General features: G+C 40.8%; 1 protein-coding gene across 6 annotated transcripts in view; it reads right to left on the minus strand.

Moving 5' to 3' along the window:
• The window catches only part of utrn (utrophin), a 191,444-nt gene that overhangs the window by 51,784 nt on the left and 124,224 nt on the right, over positions 1-15,436 (minus strand). For all 6 annotated transcript variants that reach the window (XM_063496275.1, XM_063496278.1, XM_063496276.1 and 3 more), the window contains 5 exons: positions 14,937-15,066; positions 11,173-11,441; positions 10,171-10,317; positions 6,917-6,995; positions 5,507-5,567 (listed from right to left, as the gene is read on the minus strand). In XM_063496275.1, the coding sequence (XP_063352345.1) occupies positions 5,507-5,567; positions 6,917-6,995; positions 10,171-10,317; positions 11,173-11,441; positions 14,937-15,066 (686 nt within the window). The remainder of the gene's footprint in view (positions 1-5,506; positions 5,568-6,916; positions 6,996-10,170; positions 10,318-11,172; positions 11,442-14,936; positions 15,067-15,436) is intronic.

A 15,436-nucleotide genomic window follows, 5' to 3' on the forward strand; every position in this document is an offset into this window, starting at 1 on the left:
GGGCATATCAGTGATCACAGGATGTCGTTGACTTGTAAGTCATAAGCCTGTCCTCAGCATTGTTGTTCATTCTGGCTTTCATCACTGATCCCTGTTTAGTGTCACCAGTAGCAGGTGCAAACACAGCACAGGTGTCACTCCCTCTCTTCCTACGCTCCAAATCCTATTTATCTCCATGCTGTTGTCTGAGCGAAAATCTTTTATTACCTCATGAAATTAAGCCAGGTTATGAGTCAATAAATTAACTAAGCTACTTTTAATTGTTTAATTGGTAATTTTACGATGGATAAGTGTCCTTTACTAACTTTCAAGAAGAATTTGAAAGTTCAAAAACACTCCAAAAGCACACCATGATGCAAGGCTGCCAATTTCAATCGAGTTCAGCATCTGAAGTTATTTCATTCCAATATCTCGAGCTTTTCAAACTCAAGAATTAGTGTGATAGATATTGAACACTTTTCCAAATTCCTCGACATTGATTTCCACAGTGGAAAATGACTTCTCATATGCATCAAATTAAAAGGAAATTCAATTAGAAACAAGGCAATTAAAGCGGCCACTGATGACACGTACTGGTTTTGCCGATTCGTCAGGCAGCGGATAACTGTGAGACAGGAGTTCTGGAGATGAATCCTCTTGGGTCTTGTTTAATGCATGTGACATTTTCCCTCATAAAAGTCATTAAATGACATCTCAGAATAACCATCTACAAGTCGAACGGCGTCACAGAAAGGGGATGCAGCAGCAGGCACAAAGAAAAGGATGATATTTACGTATCCACAAGGGTACTGTGAGGGGAAAATAACCTTTTACAAGATGTTTTAATGAGATTTCTGTCTCACCAAGTCAGCAAAATAGGCAGCTGAAGTTATATGACATAAGTGATACGATCTGACCCTCTTAGATTAACTGATCATAATAATAATAGCAGTTTAGCTTATCAAGCTTGTGTAGCTTTACAATTTCCAGCTACTTAGAGTCTCATTGAAGGTTTAAGCGGTTCTGCTAATTACTACGTCTCCATTGGTGCTTCTTAAAAATAAATTATAACCACAACAACCTCCTACTCTTTCCCTCTACCCTAGAAGTAACCTAGAAGTTTCATATTTCCTGAGGGAAAAGCCAAAATCCTTCTTGAATAGATCTACAATCACAGCACGGCCGAAGACGATTCCCTAAAAACTAAAAACGGCAACAGTGTGGCCAAACATGTCTGCAGTTGCTTTGCTGGTGGGAGTTTGTCACTGTCACACGGTCAGAGACTTCCATGAATAATCATGAGCGTGCACTTGAATGATTAGTAGCATATCTGGATATCCAAAGAGACAGAATTAGTGAAATATCTGAGTAAGCACGAGGAAGATTTCAGGAACTATTTTTTTTCCCCCACTGACAGCAGCCCGCCAGGCTTATCACCAAGTGTCTGTGACAGGTGATAAGTGCCTGCATTCACCACCTGACATCTTCTGTCTCTCACCGCTCCACCTCCGCCATTTTTTTCCCTCCCTTAAAAAGCCACCCCCTTCTTTCCTATAATAGCATCCCCTTTTTTTGGGCTTTTGAGTTACGGTTCAAATAGTTTAGGATTCCTATTAAAACTTCCTAAACTAGACATCCTGAGGAGCACACTGTCACAGTTTTTTTGGGGGGGGTTTTATTGCTAGGCACAACCCCACCATAACCGTTTGGCACCATTTCACAGTGCCAAATGTCTCCTAACACAAACACAGACAGACAGCACAACCAAAAATTTCTTCGAATGTCGAGAGGGTGCCAGTGGTGAAATGGGAAAGCATATGAGGTTGCCAGCATGATGCAATAAATACACCGAACTTATGTGAAGCCATTTCAGTTTCCCCACAAAATGTCACTGGAACTGCTCGCTACAGGGGGTGGATAAAGGCACAGTTTTAATCAGAGGCCCTTTGTCAGCTCGGAGAAAAGAGGCAGAGCATGAAAGGAGATGGAAGACGAGATGGGGAGGAGTTTGGGAAATGAATGTTTCAGAGAGAGACACGGATGTCCCAAGGATGTCACGGCACAAAAAGCGACCTGTGATTAGTCCTGGAGATGGATTTAGACTTGAATTCAAACAACAAATTAGGTGGAATTTTATAACTGCCTCCAAGGCCGAATGTGTGGATGTGAGAGAGGAGGATACTGCTGTAGACTAGCTTCAATTTGAAATAGAAAAAAATATATATCACTGCTTGTGTCTCTAAATACATTTCTGTGTACAGTTTTCTGTGAATACCCCTGGGTTTTGTTTGTGTGTTTGTGTGAGTGGGTGGACGCAGGTTCATTGGCTGGCCACATCTGTGATCACAGGCTGTTGTTGACTCCAAAGTTATAAAGCCTGTCCTCCGAGTCACTGGCTTTCATCTCTGAACCCTTTCTAGTGCCAAGATGCAGGCCCAAACCCAAAGCAGGTGTCCCTCCCCTCTCTCTATATATAAATCCCATTTTTGTCTTCGTCTAGACCTTACCTAGCTCTTTAAAGGGGACCTATCATACAAAACAAAGATTTTTATCAGACGCCCTTACTGTTGACATACAAATTAAGAGGGTAAGAAGCAGCCAGGTGCTGCTAATCAAATGCTAATCAAATGCACCTCAGCACCTCATCACCAGTAAGTGTGAGCACCTCTATGAAAGCAGAAGCTTTGGCAGTTTGCTGGTCTGGAGAATTTAGGTGTGTGAATACAATGCCAGATTTCCCAGCAAATTCACTCCAAGATCAGACCATGAAATGCCCCAAGAGCTACATCTCAGACTCTACAGGCCTCAATCGGCATCTTAAATGTTAAAAATGTTAAAGTTCATGAGAGTACAAGGAGAAAAGAACTTAACAAGCATTGATTGTTTGGAGATAAAGAGAGAAATCCTCCTCTCACTGAAAAACAAAAAACAAAACACAAGACTTCTGGAACAATGCCCTTTGCGCTTGGCAGCTCTAACACCTCACACCAACTGTTAAGCACGGTGGCAGAGGGGTGATGATTTGAGCTTGTTGGGCAGCCACAGGGAACCTCACAGCCATAAACTCCTCTGTGTAACAAATATGAGGCTGACAGCTAAATAGTGACTGAAATACTGTGGCGGGACCTCAAGAGAGCGGTGCATAAACAAATACCTACAAACCGCAACGAAGTGAAGCCACGTTGTAAAAAAGATTGGTTCAAAATGTCTCCACAATAGTGTCAGAGACTGAAAGTCAGGCAGAAAACGGTGTTGTCTTGTTATTCCATCTAAAAATGGCTTTGCACGCCACTTACTCTAAAAACTCTTTTTGACAAGGCTGTACATAAATATTGTCTTATTAACATGATTTAACACTTAACTTTTGATCTGGTCCAGCAAAAAAAGTTATTCTGGAATTTCGTTTTTCTTCATTCCTGCCTATATGCACACAAACACATCACCAAATAAACAAAAACAGACACATTTTCTACATAAAAAGAAAATTATCCAAGCTGAGATTGTGACCACGCTTAATAATATAGAATCTTTTGGAAAATGAATTCATCAAACTTTTTTTGAAGACATTTAACTAGTTACCGAAACATGACTGTATCTTTAAATCTTCATAGCTGTAGCTTTTATTGTGGATTGTTCTGTGGACAGTGTACAGTGGGGTTTTTCCCTTGTGTAAATGGCCGTTTGACAATTTTAACTGAGACGGTGACATTTCCACTCAGGGCACAGGATGATTTAGGAGGGCAACCTGAAAAAAAACTACTACTTTATCATCCTAAAAATAAATACAGGCAGTAACAGCGTTATAAAAGAAACCAGAGAGCAGCAGAACTGATAAATGATAGCTGAAATAGAGTTTTCTAACCGCTAGACAAAAATAAGTGTCAATCTGGTTAAGGCAGCAATTTACTGACGTACAGTTAGATGTTTTTTGGATAATGAGGTCCTTTATGCTTTCAAAACTGACATCTCCTAAGCAGTAAAAAAGCTGTCCTGGACGCCATTTCTCCCCGTTTAAGCAAAAACCTGCCGTTTGGAGTGATTTGGCAAAAAATTAGAATGGGAAGCGAGATGTCAAGCTAAAGTCATTACAGCCACTGTTAGCAGAATATGGGAAGCAGTCCTGGGATTCAGCCAGATATTATCTATTCAAAAGGAAGTGCTACTGTTGAACTGAATGTGGAATGTCCAGGTGAAACAGCCTGAATGGTAATTTACAGACAAAAACCAATCGCGAAAGAAAGAAGTTCTTAATTGGACGACAAAGAAAATGCACAGAAAATACAAAGGAAAAACAAATAGCTACTAAGATCCATGACCAGGCGGTGTTTACCGGAGGTCACGAGAGGTTACAGCTCTGACGCACAACAGAAAAAACTGAAAAGACCAGATAATAATGAGCCATTTCACAATCAGCTCTCAGCATTTTCAAAATGCAAATCAAAAACATAATATCTATTCCATCTGCACCATACTGCCTGCATCTGAATCTACCTTCAGATGAATAAAGGTGTCATAAATATACAAACTTCAACTTTTCTACCAAATCTGTTACTTAAAGGCAGAAAAGATCATATGACAGTAAAGACTGTTTTCACACATGAAACGAACACAATGTGAGGAGATTCAGATCAGGACATTAAATAAATGTAAATGGTAAATGGACCGGTTCTATATAGAGCTTTTCTATTCCACGTGAGCGCTCAAAGCACTCAGGAGGTAGGAGACGGTCAAAAGTAGCTCCTGATCACTTGAGTGTGAATGCATAGTCAAACCCCATCATACATTATCACCAGTCATTTTCTGCACCTACTATCTAATCGGCTTTAATCACCAAGGGGTCGAACCACCAACCTTCTGATTTGTGGATGACCTGCTCTACCTGCTGAGCCACAGCCACCCTCTGACATCACTGAAGATGTTATTTCTCACAATGTTACAGGAAATGTTCCACTTAAGACACAGTGTCACTGCTGAAAGGGTTTAGACAATGATGCTGCCTGAGTAGAGCGTCCAAGAGACATGACACATGGCACCAGCCTTTTCATGTCACTTCAACAGACAGTTACCTACACTATTCTCAGATAAGTACAAATGAACTTTGCACAGACTTAACTTTGGGGAACTGACTGTTTAAAAGGAAGAAGTTATTGCATTACAAAAGGGTCATGCCCTATAAATACTCCCTTAAAAGCCTTAGAGGTCTTTTAGGAGATTACTTTACAAAGTTGCACAGTCTAGACGTGAAATATTCTACTATGGTCATACGCCGCAAAAGGTCATGTAATAAAATTCAGGTGCTTGAGACTACCAGTGGGCAAAGAAATTGATTGCTTTAATGAAAATTAAAGCAATCTCAAATTTGATTGGAAAAAAAGACATAAAAAAAAAAAAATCACACACAATCATTCCATTTCAAATAGGTCACAAATAGCATTTTTTTCTAACCTACTACAGCACACAGACAGACGCATGCATACAGTTTATACAGGCACACTGAGTGCTATCCAAGCCATTTCTCGCCACTTACTTGATGTAATAAGGAACCTTATTCTGAGAAACTGCACGTTGCCAGGGGAGCTGTACAGATGCTGCAGACAGAGAGAGACGAAGATAAAGAGAGCAGTGAGATGGGGGGAAAGACAAAAAGTCAGGCAACTAAAATCCAAACGCCATCTTAATAAATGCTGCACAATTCCACCAAGCAGTATAATAATCAATTTAGTGTTTGGACCTTGACTTGAAATAATTTTTACATCTAACACTTCCATTATAACACAGTCTAGATGTATAAGGAAGACTCTCACAGAGCATGAAATTGGGGTGGGGGGTGGGGGTAAATGGATATTGTTTTCTTGGCAGAAAATCCGGAGGATGGAGACAATGGGACATGAAAGAAAAGATTTTTATTTTATTTTTTTAAATAGAGGGAGAAAAAACTGGGGGCACAAAACAAGACAAAAAACACAGACAAGCAAGGGAAATCTTAAAAATGACAAGCTGATACAGTGTTAAAACCAGACAAATATAACTCTTGAGATGCTCTCAAAAGCAATAAGAAGCAGAAATGTTGCTTGATTTATCGCCCTCCCACTTTCCCTCCTCCTTGACACAGCTCTACACTCAGATATAAAGATGAAAAGACAGTAAGAGAAAGAGATTAGGCGAGATTGGGAGATATACGAGATGGATAGGGCACGATAAGAACGCACTACTTTATTGATCCCTCAGGGAATATTAAGCTACTAGTGTAATGAGAGCGAATGTGTGATGGAGAAGATAGTGTCATAGTGCCAGGAAGATGAAAGAAGAGACAGAGTGGTGTTTTGTCTGGGTGCAGTTGCTGAGCTCTCGGCAGCGCTTACTTTGTAAACTCGTGTCTGTTGGTGACACAGCATGCCGGCTGAGCCTGCCACCTGCTCTGAATCGCACACCGTCCATTTTGTCTCCGTGTCTGACAGCCAGCAAAGCAAATCAGGTGGAACGGGGAGAACACTAATGGCTGTATGATTATAGAAAATGACGAAAGCCAGAGAGAGGGAGAGAGGGAGGGAGAGCGCGACAGAGGCGCAGGGAGCTGGAGTCTGGCTGCTCTGTTTAATGTTCACTCTTCTGCATTTGTCTTTTCTCTCCAGCTTTGTCTCTAACTCTCTATGCTCTGCTAATGACCACTCTAAAGAGGGAGGGAGAGGAAGGAGTCAGTGCAGAGCTGTAATTAAGCCTTGCATTATTCATGAGTGAAGTGGCGTGTCTGCACGCTATGTGTATGCGCGTGCACACGTCCACTCAGCATCCGTGACAGCGAAGCATATGGCTGAGGATGAAAAGACGGGGCATGGGAGAGAAACTGGACGATGTGAAACTGTGTAACTGAGTGGAATCAAACCAAGTCACCCCAAATTTATAATTTTCTTAGAGAAGTAATAGGCTCGGTACTCACTGGAGAGGAAATGTTGGGAGGAGGGGCCAAAGTCTCTGTGGGCTTCCTGAAGGAGCTTCAGTCTGTCATCCACTGCCACCTGTATGATGACCACACACACACACACACACACACACACACACACACACACACACATAAAGAAGAGACAGTCAGCTGTGGGCTGGCAGGCTCTGCTCGCACAGACAGAACTTTACACTGGCTAGACTTGGCGTCATGGTTGGAAAGAATTCAATTTCAGTGCAATTAAGTTACAAGTGGATTTTCTGTAAGACCCCAACTCAAGAAACTTTATTTCCAATAGAGGTATACATATACACAGTATCATGTCTTGACTGGACTCACAGGCACTTGGTGTGAATTTCAGGACATTTAGCATTGTCTGGAAATTATAAAGCAGCTTCAATTAGCTGAGCACATGTCAAACCCACAAACAGCAGGTAAGCTTACGTGCACATGTCAGCTAATAACCGGATGCAGTCAATCACAGTAGGGCTGTATACTCGCACACAATGAGCTCAAAGCCCATACAAACCACTGCAGTGACAATTACAGGTAACTGTGGACCAAAATAGACTTGCAGGTCACAAATCCGCCATCTAGTGTAGACACATGGTGCTGGGGCCAGAGGGAAACCCATTATCCAGATTTCATGGAAGTGTGCCATGTGCATTCTCGACTTTGATGGTATATGTGACCGTAATGGGAAACAGAGCATTAATGGAAGGTTTTTTAAAATTGAAAAATGAAGAGATAAATTCAATGGGGAAAAATATAAGAAGCTAAATCAGGCAGCACACAAGAACACCAAGTTTCCTAAATCTCTACTTTTGAGCTAATCCCACAAAAAAACAACAAATATGTATCAATATGGGGCGATCAGAAACGTGCTCGTGCAAAGATCAGAAAAGTAACATAGCACCAGAATCACACTGTGCCTATTTGTGTGTTAACATAAAATCTTATATACTTTCAAAATCAATGCTAAAACACTGCTGTTTACTCTATGTTATTATCTCTACTACTACTTCAGCTTGCTTACAAAAAATAAAAAATAAAAAAAACTTGCGTGAGAGGCATTTAAGTTATCAATCACTCAGACTTTTACTCCCGCGCTCCTTTGAGAGCCGTGTATTGACCTCTCAGGCACTGCACCTGTGCCCTGCCGCACATGATTTGCTTTGCTCCATCATTCCGACTAGCTGGACAGTATTGGCAGCCTGTAATACTGAGACTCGCACATTCACACAGGAGCCTCGGGCATTAAGTCAGCCAGATCACAGAGGGATCCTGGAAATGGGTACAGAAAGACCAGTCGCTCAGTTTCTTTTTTTGGCCACTTAGTGACTATTATCCTCACTCTCCCGCAGCAAGGAAGATGGTAGCTGTCTGGAAATGAAAACCAAACCATCAAACTACACAGCCAGATCTGGCTTATTAGTGAAGCTGAAGCCTTCCTGCAGACTGAAAGAAATGAAAAGAGCGGACAACAGAGAGAGACAGAATGAAACTAAGCCCTTCTCTGACTCACAATCTCAATTATGGTCATATTCCAGGCAGCAAGACTGTTAGTGGGTATCTGTGCAGTGCACTGGAAAAAAAAAAAAAAAAAAATCACAGGGCTACAAATTAGAACAGCTAACCAGTTTTGCTTAGCGGGGAAGGGGGGGCCACATTTCTTTTCCTGCTTAAATTCCCGAATATTGCAACCACACTGTCTGCCTCAATTATAAAGGAAGCTTTAAAAACATTGCACTAGAAAAAAAAAATCTGCATCTGTCTCATGTCCACAGCTGAGCATCTAACCTGTATTCAGTTCCTCTATGTGACAAAGTGGGTGAGAAAACCATTTGTCCCTATTCTTAATTAATATTCTTGTTTTGATTTAACCATATTTCATATGTAGTCTGCAGTAGGCAAACATCTACTATCCCGGGTTTGTTTATGTTTTGCACTTTTACAGATTATGTAAAATAACATCTTGGTTTAAATCAATTCTGACAAGTTTCTTAAGTTAACATGTTATTTATTTCAACTGTTAATTGGTGTAGTTTGAACTCACCTTACTTACCTGTGTTCCAGGAACAAGAGGAGGAAATATAGCTTTACTTCCTGTATTTATAGCTTCCTGGTTAATCTGAGGTCACAGGAAGACACCAGGTGAAGAAGGGGGAGAATCTTTGTAATTTAATAAAGCTGATTTTAGACTGTATTTATACAGAAATGGATTTATTGGTGCAATATGTATTGATTACACCATAGAGATTTCATGATAGTAAAGAGTAGCAGTATAGGTTTAAGTATGATAATGTTCATCTTACCTATTGAATGGAATAGTCCAGGGGTGAGTGGACTATTTAAGCAGATGAATGCAGGCGTTCAGGGGGGAAAGGACCAGGTCAGTGTAGCTGTGTGCAGTTTGACCTTAATTTCCATTGATTTAAGTTCAGTTATGTTTATTTGAACTGAGTTAACTATGGAGTTGAGCTGCTTCTTCTTTTTTTTTTTGTAAATATGGTTTGATCACAAAATGGTGAATAAATCACTCGCTACACTGGACAGCACCTGTCTCCTGCTATTCTTAGCCGCTTAGGTCAAGTCCTACCACACTCTACCACTGCAGATCTCAAGCATCACTGGGGATCAATGCCAAGGACCCTAAATCTAAGAGACATGACAGAAAAGCTACTTTGGCATAGCAATCTAGAGATTAAAAACTGACTAACAGTGCACCTTTAAGTTTAAAACTCCCCAATAAGAATACAAAAATGACTGAAACTTGTCTAAAGGATATCAACACAACTCCAGTGCTCATGCTCAAAACCCACTCCTCTTCTATCTCCTTGTAATAACTTGTTAAGAGACTTTTTCACGACTTCTCCTCAAGGTCTGAGACATGTTCAACTCTGAGAAACACTCGTGACTGTCTAGCTGTGACTGCCAAGCGTGCAGAGAGCCAAGGATGTGACCAGTGCGCTGTGAGAATAGTGACCACTGATGTGTAGTGACAAAGTGTCGCACTGAGCATAAAGCTGTGTTCAACTAAAACAAGTAAACAGGGAGAGGGACGGCTCCATATCCCCTGTGTGTTCGGCTGACAAAGTAAAATTGGCACAAAAACAACGAGACAGCGCAGTCTCCTTTGAAGTCATTTAGACAATTGTGACAAAATATAGAGGAAAAAATGCACACACACACAAAAAAAAACCCTACTCCTGCTCCAAAATCTGTAGCTGTTTCAGGGGGATTTAAAGTACCTGTAAAAGTTTCCACCTCATGTTGAGCTGGTCCAGCTGTCTCGAGGCTGTGGACGACAGCTGAATGTCCAATGGTGTCAGCTCAGCAGAAAGCTCATTGACAATTCGAACGTCCTGACGCAACGGGGCAATCTCCTCTCTGAAGGCCTGGGAAAAAGATGATAGCGTATTTGTATTATAGTTGTGAGATTAGCCTAAAAAAATATGCTTTAGTCCAAACTGCTGACTACTGTTTGTTTATCCCTTTCTTGTTTGACCACCTAAATTCTAACAGGAGATGAAGTTTTCAGCTTCAGCTTTAAAATTTGCATTTAAAAAGTCTCCTCCGTGTACTGTCCTACCTGTCTCCCATATTAGAGACAAGTGCTGCTCTGGTTGCAATCTAATCTATTAACAGACCGTTTAATCTAAAGTGGATCGCTAAATGACACGGATATAAAGAAATACGAGTGCCCGGACTGGCTGTACCTCAGGTGATTAAGATCTGAGGTGCAGCAGAGAGAGAAATAAGCGCAACAGCTGAATTTCCTCATGCAGGCTGTGAATCGTGACTTGGCTATTTTCAGTGCCCCTTTGTCCTCCGCTGCTCGACTCTTTCATTTGTTGTTTACAGTTTACAAAAAGATGCTCTCATTTTTCTTGCTTGTTAAATTAAATTTGTTGCTTGTTTCTCGGCCGGTTCTCCTTGGCAAAACGAGACATCCTCAAATATGATGTGTAAACAAACAAGACTATACTGAGTATATCCTCAAATGAAGCAGCACTTTCTTTAAAAAAAGCAAAAAACAAAAAAACACACACACACACACAAAAAGTAAATAAAGAACCAGGGAAACCATATGAAACATCAAACATTTCTTCTTCTTTTTTTAAATCAGGATTTTCAAAGATTTTATAACGGAAAACAACAAGATTTGTTAAACAGAACTCAAACTGAGCATATCTGACAGTATAAGAGGGATGGTTATGGTGCATTAGCAAAAATCTGACCCTCTGACTCACCGTGGTTCTATCGATGTGATCCTGCAGAGAGTCGATCAGCAGATCGCCCACAGGCTGCCAGGTAGCTTTGGCCTCCTCTGCCCGAGTCAGCCGCAGGTCAAGCTGGTCCATGGAGCTCTGCAGCTCTTGGAGTCGCTCCAAGGCTCGCTCCACCTGACTCTGCCAACCGCCCACGTGCCCTTTCAGACGCTCCCACCGCTCCCTCACTTCACCAGATTGCTTTCGGATAGCCCGGGCCAACCCTCTGGCCTTCTCCTCTGGTGTGAGGTCTGAAAGATAAAAAAGAGAATAAGGGAAATAAAGAAGCATGCCATTTTGTGGAGAAATGCTCATGGCCTTCATTATTATTTCATATTTTGTTCAGTTATTTCTTCACAATATGGTAATGAAAGGCATTTATTTCAAGACTACTTCTATAAAATGGAAGAAATGATAGAAATGCATTTGTAATGTGTTCAAATTCTTGCACTGAAGCGAATCTTTTCTTTTATTTCACAGTCCTTGACTTCTTTCCAGCTCTGCAAACAGGCTCCCCCACACTGCTTTACTTGCAAAAATACACATGCTCGTGACGTTTCAGTGCTAGAGCTTCCCAAAAACAACCTATACCATCTTCAACATTTAATTATTGTTCTCTAAATATGTACTTCTACAACAAAAACACTGAAGAGACCTGTATAAATTTTCATTAAAGTCTCTTCTTTTCTCTTCCTAAGATGATGTGGCAGAAGATTCTGAAGAACTATGAGGCATTTATCTGCAAATTTTACTATAATTATACAGCTGAATAAGCCCTTTGTGATCATTTTTTCTTTTATTGCACATTCTTTCAGTAGTTGCACATCCTTCATGTCTAAGTCTGACCCTTCTATGACTCATCTGCAAACCTGACACTCATCGACAAATCAAGCTCCAGGACAATATAAACCCCAGCGCTTCGATCCTCTTTCTGACTTTGTACTGCCTAGTAGAAAAACTACAGTCTTGTCAGAACTTGTAAATTGATATGTAGAATTTTCTGACCCTTAGAAGTAATTCTTTTGTCCCTTTGTGTCTCAGGTCTACTAACTTCTTTCTAGTAACAACCTGAACTAATCCAAACTGCACACACGCCTCTTCTCCAGCACTCTCGCCAGCCTTGACCTGCTCTCTGACACACTATCTGCCAAATTCAGCTGCTTTCAAGTCACAAATACGACCTACTGAACTATTCACTGTTGTCCCTGAATTCAGCTTTTGAGTCCTCACTTCTTCAGTTAACACTTTGATCCCATACTAGGTAAATGAGTGACACTCAACACGAGGAGAATGGAGGAGCAAAGGAGAACAGAAGGGCAGAAAAATAAGAAAAGGTAGGACGCTGAAGCTTGAACTAAAGTCAAGGCTTGATCAAAGAGAAAGACAGAAAAAAAGGAGAGAGACTGAGGGTCTAAGAAATGACAGAAGTCTAAGAAGTCAGAAGGTGAGAGGACATGACGACTGTGGCATATCTGAGGATGCGGTTAGAGAAGAGGGGGGAATAAAAAAAGAGCAGGTATAGGAGAAAACTGCTCCCCAGACAATCATTTTAACTGCAAAAAAGATGAGCAGCTCTCAGGAGTTCTTAGGTCTTATCTCCAGGGTAGTGACTGAATTACCATCTTCACCTGTTGTACCTCTGCAATCTCGCTTTTTCTCATCCTGCTCCCGGCATACAAAAACGCCTGACACTGCAGGAAGCCCCGTGTCATTGCTGATACTGATGGTGTCTGTAGTTTATAAAGAAGAATGATGTACACAGGCAAAGTAATATAAGCTCGTTTGATTGTCTTTACAAAGCATTACTATACTAATACACTCTTGATGCTAGGGCTTCATCACTATCAGAGTGTTACTCTGACAAATTCAATATCCCCTCATTACACCACAAGCACAGCTTCTGATCTTAAATTAGCTTGTTTTAAAAAAAATCTATTTACTGTATACAATGAGATGACGCTTTGATATCTGCATCAAAGATCACAGACAACAAGCCTATCGGTCTGCGCTCTGAAGTCTCGCCACACCCCTACACATTCCCTTGGGTCGGTTTAATTATTTACACAGTAGGGATTTAGTTAGAAGGGAAATATGCTGACCTAACGAAGACTTCCCTGCTGCACCCAAAAAGAGACAGAGAGGGAATACTGAATGAGTTGGTGTATGTGTAAGCCCAGCTCCTTGTCTATTTATACTACCTTCAGAGGTAACAGCTTGAATGATTTTAACCTCAGAAGTGAGGCAAATAAGACCTTAGATTCTGGTTCTTCAAACTGGCTGAAAAGCAGACATTCTTGTGATTGATGACAGGTTAAGGTACCTAAAACAAAACCCTTGTGTAGCAGAAAAGAATAAGTTTCTTCTGGCAGTTCTCCCATTTACATCAGGTTATCACAGCGGATGGATCCATATATTTGATTTTGCACAGATTTTAATGCTGCCCTTCCAGACACCCGCACCACCACCACCAGGTATCTGTGCCTCTGTGATCTTTCGCATATTAAGCAAATGTGTTAACCATTACACTATGGAGCTTAAATCCAACTAAAAACCTTTAGCAAATGACTTTGTAGGATGCAAGCCGCAACCTTTTCCAGCTCCTTTTTTTATATTGTGGCTCGCTTTAGGGGGCACCACAGCACATCATCTGCAACCACCTCACCCTCTCTTTTGCATCACATCAACCCTCTGCATGTCCTCCATCACTACCTTCTCTAGAACTTTCTCTGAGGTCTTTCTCCTCCTTACCGCCAGCTCCATATTTCACATCCTTTGTCCAGTGTATGCACTATCCCCCCGTTGCACATGTCCAAACCATCTCCAAAATGCTTAGCTGGCGCTGTCCCACTGACATACTGTGACACTAATCCTGTCCCTCCAGGTCACTCCCAAACATCATCTTCATCCACCTCCTCTCTTTGAGTCAGACCTACCATCTCCAAACCATACCTTATAGAAGGTTTCACAACAAACCTTCCCTTTCAGTGCTGCTGCTATTCTTCTGTCACTATGCCTGAAAAATGAAGACAAGGTATAGGTGCCAAAAACTAGAGTTCTTTCAGGGGCCAAAGGTCCAACTTTACAACAGAAGCAAACATGGAAACAGCTTCAACGAAGAAATGTTTATGTAGCTAATGTATATATGGGTGATCTTTTTTGATAACTCACCAGCCTAAATTGCATTAAATTTAGTGGTGTGGCAGTGTTAATTGTGGATGGCTTCAAAACAGGGCTTTACAAAACAGTTTTGTCTTTTTAAGTGTTTACAGTCTACAGTTTATTACCACGGGCTGCGTCCAAAATCAATGCATATTTGTTTCCTATATACTATTATCATACACTCCAATTTTAGAGTGGGAAATTTTGCTTATACAAGATCCTGGCCATGTAAGGGAAAAAATGATATGTGAATTATAAAAATAGGCAATTAGTGATTTAAAATCTGTTGACAACAGACTACACTAACTAGAGACCTTGAACTGTGAATTTCTAATAGTTTATCATCAAGTCATTATCTCCTTACTATAACTAAAAGATAAAACTGCCTAAGCCTCATTATGAGCTCTGATTTTACCACAATTTACTCAGTTAGGAGGTGGAAAAAACTGCATGGCATGGCTTTAATGGACTCGGTAGTGGTGTGCAGTATTTTTAAGCTGCAATTATCTTTTCAAACCTGTTTCCAGGACTGAAAGTTTATATATTCTGTTAGAGATATATATTTTTTTTAATGAAAAGGAACATACCAGTCTTTGGCTGCAGGTTCTTGCGTGGCTCTCCAGGACCCTCAATGGGCTGATCAGCAAGAAACGTCCTCGCCTGGTCCAAAGTGCTGATTACCAAGTGCTCGCGCTCCTTCAGTTCTGACCGTAGCGCCTGCGGGAAAAGCACAGAGCAATGGCTTAGAGGGGACTTGATGTATATATGTTACTAATATCAACCACAAATTTCTTTTTAACTTTGTTTTGATCTATATATTTAAAAAAAAGAGTTTAATTTGAGTTTAATTTTCAAACAGTTCTTGCAGGTCCTAGTTTTTGAAATAACTGAAGACTGAAATAGTAAAGCTGTAATTTTTTCGTGTTTTTTTATGTTTTTTAATACAAAACCTATGCATTTTCTCTGCAGGTATGTGCATGCTAGACTCATTTCCTCAACCTGTCCCTGCCAGTGAACTCCAAGTGAACCTGGTGCATATTAAACAGGGTTTTGTACCCAGATTGCTGCCCCCCCTACAGAAATATAC

Source organism: Pelmatolapia mariae, linkage group LG15, assembly GCF_036321145.2.
Source record: "Pelmatolapia mariae isolate MD_Pm_ZW linkage group LG15, Pm_UMD_F_2, whole genome shotgun sequence".
Taxonomy (NCBI): Eukaryota; Metazoa; Chordata; class Actinopteri; order Cichliformes; family Cichlidae; genus Pelmatolapia; species Pelmatolapia mariae.